We start from the raw sequence: 9735 nt of genomic DNA on the forward strand, positions 1-9735 counted from the left end.
GGTAATTTTTGTTTTTCGAGTCTAAACTGCACCCACCTTCAAGTTAAAGTTTATCAGTTGAGTTAAGATTAATAAAAGCACACACATACGTTACCTTTCATATGCATTTAGGCCATGTTGTTGTAAACCGACGACAATTAGTCGGAACGTTTTATCTGAATTAAAATAATAAGGATTTATTACAAAAACTGTAGTATTTCAATAAATATATATTTTATTTTTGTAATTGTAGTCAACCACATAAATAGCCGAACAAACCCAAAACTTCAAATTGCCCACTCAGTTTTGTGTCTAATGCTAACATTTTTAATTCAGAATAATAACATTACTAATAGGCTGACAACTTGGAATTTTTGAATGAAATGGAAAATATAAGAAAAATACTTTTTAAACACAAAATATATCATACTTCTATATTACAATAAATTTTAAATCAGAAGCAGTGTTGTAACTAAATGTATTTTTATCCTCCTGTAATAATTAACGTTACAGAAAATACCTGCAAGTTTGCAACTGCGACAAAAAATCTTACAGACGCTTCAATGAGTCGCTCGTCTACCCGACTACAGATTGCTTCAGGTCGTCGCTTAGGACAGCACGCATGCGTAGTGATGCCAACATTATCGAGCGGAGGCTCTGCGCCCTCCCAAACTTCTCTCGAACCTATCTTGAGTTCCCTCACAATACATGTTTACCATTAAAAGCACTTATGTACCATGTATTGTTTAGCATTCAGTGCTGCGAATTTGCATGTATTTCAGCCTAGAATACTTCAAAGATCAACAATAATGTTCTATGATGTTTTCAATATTGTAGTAGTACAAAACGTTTTAAAACAATTATACATTTTTTTTTGCTTTGAATGACGAGACGAGCTTACCGTTCGCCTGATGGTAAGCGATACACCCGCTCATAAACAGTAGAAACACCACCAACACCTTGAATTACAAAATATTGTTTGGTATTCCATTGCGCTCGCCATCCTGAGACGTGAGATGTTAAGTCTCATTATGTCCAGTAGTTACACTGGCTATAATTTCCTTTAAACCGGAACATAACAGTGACTACACACTGCTGCTTAGCGGCAGAAATAAACATTGCGGTGGTACCTAGCCAGTCGGGCTCTCACATATAAGAGACCTACCACCAGTACTAAACTACTTCAATATCAATTAGAAAGTATTTTAATATCAAATTATAATTTTCTGTTTTACATACGGAAATGGTGAATGATTAAATATGACTTTTTTATACTGTATTTGGCCGCACACTTGAAAACATTTGTTGTGCTATAATAGTGGAGTACATCTGAAAATCAGTGCAGTTCCACGGCATACACTAAGTTAATATCCCTTCTACCACACATAACGGAACAAATACCTCATATGCCTAATATTGTTAACCGTTTATATATTTCTTACACTTTCATTGTTGTCGTTTTTTTCGTGTTTAAAAAAATGGTTGAAACGATTTTAAATCTTAATTATTGTTATCGCACGAATCAGATGGTCCTAGGGACGAATAATAAAGCATTTCACTAATTATTCGTATCGAATAAGTTAACGTTTAATATTTATTTACAAACCACCGTTTTCATAAACGATCAAATCTTTTTTTTATCTATTACAAAAATTTACCAACCAGAACAAAGCTTTGTTGACATACTTACGAATGACGTATTTTGATTGGTTCATTTTCGGATTGGAGAAAAGATTAAGATTAGGATCGTTTGTAGAAAACGGCCGGTAGCCGTCGAGATTCTTAGCGAAGTACTGTCGACTTCCATACATTTAGAGTTTGTTCTTTGTTGCCATGGTTACGTAATCGACAATTCAAAATTTACATGCCCCAATATTTATACTGGTGTATTGTAGTTCCAAATACGCTCACCGCGGCGCTGTTCATATTTCTATACACAATTACTTAAGATCCATACATATTTTACGCATAACGCAAATTTCGTGATAGTTACTCTACCGTTAAGTGATTGATCTCTGCCGATCAAAAACACTAAAAAATTCTATGAGAAACTTCATTGCGATAGCGTTCTTAAAAGGAAGTTCGGAAATAAGGTTACAGGAGAAATTAAATTAAAATAAACATTGTATATACTTAACACGCACACCTCGCCCGTTATCCCCGACAGGGTAGGCAGAACGCAACTGGCACACGCACCTTCCGTCGTGTGTATTCCATCCAATAATGGGGCGTGTCTATCGCCATATCGGGTACAAATTCCAGATCCGATCTGATATTGAATAGAAAAACCCAATATCACTTATCCAACCGGGGATTTGAATCCGGGACCTAAGAGTTATAGTCGAATTGCGTTTGCACTACGTCACCGATGTTGCATAATTGAAATAATTTCAAACTACATCATTAATAGTTTCATTTCATTTAAACGTAGTATGTTTTGAATGAGTTATTAGTGGCAGAGTCGAGAATTATAGTTTTGTCTACATTATAAATTGGATTCTATTTCAATTTTGGCATTGGCGCTAGTTGTATATAAATTTAGTCCAAACACAAAAATTATTTAGGTATTGCCGAACCTTATAGCAAGTAATAAAAACCTTATAACAAGTAAAAGTTCTAATTATCAAATATAATGTATCAGAAAAATACCCCTGATTAAATTTAAACTTAGTACTCTTGACAATTGTAGGGAAGTGTGCGTGCACTAGTTACGCCTCTGCCCACCCTTTATTGATAAAGTCCGTATCACACCTTCGTGTTTTAACAGCTTCTGTCCAACTTGCATTGTCATCGGAATTCGAACGGTCCGTCTGTTACACACAATTAAAGAGTAAATTTAAAGTAAATACTCCAACATTATTGACGATTTGATCCGTGACATTTGTCGAGTGGTTTAGGATGGGTACGGAAGATGTGTCTTTAACACAATGGAATAAAGTAGGTAGTTGTTCACGTTCATTGTAGCCCAGTCACCGTCGACCCACGCTGCCATCACGCTTTTGTAGTGTCTGAATATTTTTCACTATAATGCAGTATTTTGTTGTGGAATTAAATGTTTAACATTACGAATTGTTTCGTATTTCCAATCATTATATCGCGGCATTGCTGTCTGAGATTACGATTGTTGAATCGCTAAAAATATTAAGAATTTCCGAAGAAACACGCGTACGTTTTTTATTCAGATGCCCATGATATTTGGAATTGCCGAAATGACAATAGGCTAGCCTATCATGGTTCATACATTGGAGTACTAACGTCAGCGATACAAAATCGATATCAGAATATCCAAAGCGATTTCACCAATGGTGTTCAGGATCGCATAGCAAAGGAAGTTAAAAGTAATATCGCTTCTTATAGGATTTGTTGGGCGCTAAGCCAGCGCAACGACCCCGGGGCAGAACTAACTTCTGGAATATTAATAAATTGGTTATTCATTATACGTCCGAGGAACTCCGCAATATTACCCGGCTCCGTGAGGATTACTGCTGCCTCCGAACGGATTAATTGGCTCCGTACGAAAATATTTTAGAGGGAAAGCTTCATTACAAAGATTTTTCGATGCGGGTTTCGTTTATTCATGTATCTTTTGATAATGGTGACGTTTATTTACTTACAAAATTAGTAAAATGTATTTTTCTAATTATTTCATCTGGTTATATTTCTGCCTCATTTTACATTTGGGCCATTATGTGGCAAAATTACTGTAGAATTCAGGAAACATGGAAATAATATTCTGAGTTTCTTCTGAATCCATTTATTTACAAACTGACATTTCTTTAAAACAAAACATTATAACAAGAAAAACGTACCAGGCAGTACACTACAATTACCATCTAATATCTTAGAATCACGAACGCATTATAGATCAATATAGGTACATCTATCATCTACATATATCTAATAATATTTTCAATTATTGATATGTGTTTCTTCTGCTCATGATGATCCTAACCTTTATTGACCATCATGGAACAAGCATCTGTTATGGCCACACATTGTATTATTAAAGCATTATGAGTTATACTTGAAGTTCTATCTGGCGTTACTTCGATGCTTCAATCAACGAATACACATATAAAGATTAGTGACCACGGTGTCTAATCCCGCCTCCCGACTGAACCGAGGTCGCCCCACGTGTCTCATTGTTTAAAGTTGGACGAAACAGAAAAAACCCCGCCGCCCGCGCCCATATGGCTTACAATAACAAATTCCTAACCGAAAGTAAACCGATGCATCCTCGCCGGCCGTTTATAGTCGGTCCGCGAGCGAAAATGGCATTAACTCGAGTGCTTTGTTTCCTCCAACCTTGAGCACGTAAACATGTGAATAAACAGCATTGATTTTGATTTTACGACTTACTATTTTGATGGGTACGTCAATAGCTATTTGTGTTGAAAGGGTAGGTGGAGGCTAAACGTACATTTTAACGCGGTTGGTAATTTGTTTGTAATGGTTTTTCCTCAGATAAGTTACAATACTAAAGTGAATTCAAGACTTCTGCCCTGGCAGAGGCCAGATCTTTCACGAGTTGGGAGTAATTTGGCGAGTTATTCATAATGTATGTATCTACTTGGTCTAAAGAATATTACACCGCAAAATTTGGTCGGAAATTCGTTTTGCAGTAAAATAAAAAATACTTTTTACCTTAGACAACATACTGCATAGTATATTCTGGGCTCTCTCTCTTACAGCTATATGGACACAATGTTCATAGTCATTTTTTTTGGTAAATAACTTTCCTTGTTTTCAAATGGTAAATTTTTTACTAGTGGTAGGTCTCTCATATGTGAGAGTCCGCCGGGGTGGGTACCACCGCAATGTCTATTTCTGCTGCTAGGTAGCAGTGTGTAGTCACTCTTGTATTCCGGTTTGAAGGACATTGTAACCAGTATAACTACAGAACATAATAAGACTTAACACCTCATGTCTCAGCTAGTGTAACTACTAGAAATTATAAGACTTAACATTTCATATCTCTAAATGGCGAGCGCAGTGAAATACCTAACAATACTTTGTAATTCAAGGTGTTGGATGATGTTTCTGCTGTTTATGTGCGGTCGTATCGCTTATCATCAGGCGAACGACAAGCTCGTCTCGTCATTCAAAGCAATAAAAATTAAATCAAAACAAAACCTTGATCCTCGAGTTGGTAATTCTCAATGTTCTCTGTCCTATAGTAAATGGAGGGCATTGTGTTTGACGTCATTTTAATAGGAATTTGTAATGTTTACGTAAATGCTGTGATTATTATTTTAACATGGTGGTCGTACCCATAAGCCGCATAGATTCCCGAGGTTTCTAAGAAATATCAGTTGTTAAAGATCATTATTAGTCTGCTTCGGTGGTGTTCTGCATGCGCAGTAAGACAATTCTCTGAGGTCTTGAGTTCGAATCCCGGGTCGGGCAAAGTGATATTTGGATTCTTCTTTGAGTCTGGACTTTGTGCCCGATAGACGGAACACACTTGGCGTAAAGTGGGGTGCATCTCTGTATACAGCTTCGGAAAGAAATGCGTATGTTTAAAATTAATTATTATGCTCCTAAATACGGTATCACCATACCTTCCGAGTTTTTGTTTTATCACTGCCAGTAAACGTCAGCTGTCGCCTAACACGTTAATAGTTCAATTCCACGCTATCAATGGGATGTTTCGTGCCTACATGTAAGGCGTCATCGTATCTCCGAATGTTTCTCTTCGGCACCGGAGTTCTCAAATACCTAGGTCGCGGTCGGTTCCAAGGATCAGGCGATTGGAAGTACCACGCGGCTCTGCCCACACGAAGTGAGTCGTTCTCTTGCTTTGTCGTAGTTTTGTCCGACGTTTTTGCCATTTCGCGTTTTAGTTTGCGATTTCTTTCTTGCTTACGCTTGGCATAGTTTGTTTCGCCTTCGACTATCGCTTGTACTAGGTGATCGATCTCCATGCTTAGTTGACGCACCTCCATCAACCTTATGACGTGCTGATGATAAGAAATTTATGGTAAGTAATGAGCAGTGGCGAAGGGTGAAATTTTTGCAAAAATTGGCTTAATCAACATAATATTGCGGTCAATGTATTAGAAAACAAAAGCCAAGACAAACGTAAATAAACGTAAAAGCTGATAGGAATCGAGTGGTATGGACGCTTCGCCACTGGTTATGAGTAATGTGACGTCACGGGACTTAGTCTAGAATTGAAATTAATTAAATTTCAAAATTTTCTTTTTTTATGTCTAACATTGAATAATATTAAATATGAGACATCATTATTATAATTTACAATAAATTATTTCAAGTATGAAAGGAAATGAGATATAAACAAGTATTGTTCGTAAAATGTTGAGATCAAGCTTAGGTTAATTTCAACACTGCTCATCCCTATTATTAAGGAATAAAACTGCGTTAAATCAAAATTGAACCGTAAATATAAATCGTTAGGGCAGATTGCCACTTCATATCTATTTACTGTGGTATTACCTAGATCGAGTCGGTCCAGTGGTTGTAGAAGACCGCGTCTCTACCAGCCCCAACATTGTTTCCAAGACTTACCTCATTATGATCTTCCTTGTTCATTTTGTCAAACGCCACACGATACAACCTCACCATTCGCTTGAATTTGAATCTTATGTCGTACACTAAAGTGCCAAGATGGTTGTTATGCGAACTTCTGTAGAAGTTCTTCAAGTTCTGTATGCTCTGGATCTTCCTCTCGGCGTCCTTGACCAACTCCATGTCCAGGAAAATGATCTTCATACCCATCCTGTTGTAGGAATATCCTACGTAAGATGCACTGCATGGTATCAGAAAATCTGAAATGGTATTAACATTAGATCATTATTACTAGTTAAAAAGGATCAACTGTCGGTCACAGCACCGCTTGCGAGTTCGATACTCGTGAAATTAACATTTACTTAGCAATTAGAACAATACAAAATTCTATTAAAAATACTTATAACCACCGAATGAATAGCTGCAAAGATTACCTTCTATTCCTTCTTTATCAGCTAGTCACTAGTCTGTATTTAAAGTATATAATACAAAGCTGATAAAAGAGCCGAGAAAACAAAAAAAAAATCACCACTCTTTGCCTTTGATAGAACAAATATAGTTTGGTAATTCTACTATCTTTCTTTGCTAGATAGCATCAGTAGCACTAACTAACACATCAGTATTACTGTTCTGACATTTCAATTACAGTATGGTTGCTAATTTACAATAAAACAATATTTAAATTAAAACTTACAATACAGCGCAAGAAAATATAGAAATAATGCCATTGCTTATTGTGAAGAAATTTAACAACCAATAAACTAAGATCGTTATTATTTTATGACATATTAAACTGTATAAGATAACATTTTTACGCAAGTATTAATATTAGTGCATGTGCACTGTACTCCAAAAGTTGTTAACAATTTGTAATAACTTTTTGAGCACAGTATTATGAATTATTTTAAATAATAAGTTAAGTCTTATATATTTTTACAACGCTCTAGGGAATAGGCTGATCGTGTCGCTTGAAAAGTAGTCGCATCTGAGCGACAAATATACCGAAAACGAGATATATATATATTTGGAATCACCAGATTATTCTACGTCGTCTGATCTAGCTTTCATATCTCTAGGGAAAGTTTAATGTTAACAGTATATTTTATAAAATAAATAGTTTAATGATTATGAATTATTGTTATTAAAATCAAAACTTTTAATTGATTTACTCAAAAATTAGCTAATTATCGCTTAGATTATGTAGCCTTTCAAACGTTTATGTTAAATTTCTTTAATCTGTCCTCATAATAATTATTGTATTATTGTAGCTTGTCCGCTGGTAAATATTATTTTTTAGGAAAGCTTTTTATATTATATCAATACTCAGTGAGTATATTGCGTAATGTGGCCGATAAGCTATATTTAAGTATACTTCGTGCTGTGGTATTGTATAAGAAAGTTGTGGTTGTTGCAAATTAGTGGTGAAGGATTTCAGCCCGATCAGCAGATTGGACCCGATTCCAGCCGGCTTCCCTTTCGTAATTGATATAAAATCTAATTATAATCATTACAACGATCTACAGGCCGCGTTTATACATAGTACTTATATGTCGTCAGGTTTTCTTTCGTAAAATTTATCTCTTCAACACTGCTGCATATTTAAATGATTTGTCATTGCAAATTATATATATTTTTTAACTTGATGTTTGTCAGCCTGACATGGAATCCTAATGTTTAATTTATAATGTATGCATTAGAAGATTGATTAAGTTTGAACTGCAATATTTAATTTGGACGCGATCTAGCCCGGGGCGATAAATGAGTGTGAAATTGAATTTAAATTGTGTACGCATGTAAGTATGTATTCTATACTTATATTCTTTTCTTTAATCTCCAGCTTATTTTTTTTGTTAGCTCAAACATTAGAAATTCTACTCCATGAGAGAGTATTAAGGCTGAAATTAGCGCGTTTTATGACCAGTTTAGTTTTTCTCATTACCTGCCATTTATTATTATAAGTCAATGATTACAAGTGTAAAGTTATAATATTAATTGTTTTTATAAATTCAACTGTTAGGAAATTCAATTCAACCTTATTTTATTATAAATACAATCTATTTCACTTACAAAAGGATAACTTCACCGAACCACCGTAGGTAACGAAGGTGCAGGTTTGTTTTCCTGCCGGAAGTACAAATCAATATTTTGTGCGGGAGCGAGACGGGACATGAAAGGGGCGGAGGCCCCGCCTTACAACCCCTCCTGCGCTTTTGTCAACCCCTCGGCTTACCACAATGGTTTTATATTGGGGTCTTTAATGCATATCGGTTATGGGTATATTCAGTTTATACAGGGTGTATGTAGATTGCCAAAATATAAAGGAATTTTTATAGTCACAGCCAAATATCGACATTTAATTATTACATTTAGACTATTAAATAATAAGGTTCATAATAAATTGATGAAAATGTAATACATCTCTGGTGCCGCGCAAAATTAGTATCAGTCAATAATATCGGGCATTTCCATTCTTGAAAAGACCTGATTTACAGAAAGAAAGAATGAAATTTGTACATTTAAATTTACATATATTTAGATACAAATAAGAGTTTTCCTTTTAATAATAGCTTAAGCTAGTTCAAGATACAAATATTATATTCTTGGCAGGTATATTCTTCTTTTGATGTTAAATAAACTCGACATAGCAAGAGATATTGCATAAATTTCACAAATATATAAATAAATCTTTCCTAGGCGAATTTCGGCCACGGCGGCCTACCTCAATGAATATCGGCCAAGTACGCAGAAGATATTATAGTGCACAAGTTAGTGCCCCCTACACAAGTGCATTGTCTATTCCTTCACTCTAATTATCTGGTGAAAAGGCAACCCGACAAGACCAGAGTGAGATCAGGTGCAGGACCTACGGCTTTACGTGCGTTCTGAGGCACAAGGGTACCACCTCGCCAACTTCCCAACTCCGACCTACAAATTTATTTCATTTTATTTTGGGGTATTCGGGTAGCTTACGGCTAATTTTACAAAATAAGTTGTAACTTAAATAACTATACGCCAATTACAAGCTTCCACATGCAGAAATAAATAATAATAACAATAATAACAATTACAATTTAAATTAAGTTTAATTAGTTACATATGCAATTCAATTTTGACAATAGGCTTGGTTCAGTATATAATTTGTTTTTTAGTTTGCGTTAAATTTAAAGGTGAAAAACCCCAGTTACAATTATTTTGGCCCAACACGATTCGAATTCAGAACAATTATCC

At 35.3% G+C, this 9735-nt stretch overlaps 1 protein-coding gene across 1 annotated transcript; it reads right to left on the minus strand.

Annotated features, from left to right (window-relative positions):
- Positions 1–5046: 5046 nt before the first annotated feature.
- On the minus strand, positions 5047–7258 carry LOC115455420. Its single transcript, XM_037446354.1, has 3 exons — positions 7202–7258; positions 6508–6767; positions 5047–5939 (listed from the first exon to the last, which is right to left on the minus strand). The coding sequence occupies exons 1-3, from the start codon at positions 7233–7235 to the stop codon at positions 5595–5597; spliced, it is 639 nt and encodes a 212-aa protein (XP_037302251.1). The 5' UTR covers positions 7236–7258; the 3' UTR covers positions 5047–5594.
- Between the last annotated feature and the right edge of the window lie 2477 nt (positions 7259–9735).

The sequence above is a fragment of the Manduca sexta genome, unplaced genomic scaffold (genome assembly GCF_014839805.1).
Source record: "Manduca sexta isolate Smith_Timp_Sample1 unplaced genomic scaffold, JHU_Msex_v1.0 HiC_scaffold_2902, whole genome shotgun sequence".
Taxonomy (NCBI): Eukaryota; Metazoa; Arthropoda; class Insecta; order Lepidoptera; family Sphingidae; genus Manduca; species Manduca sexta.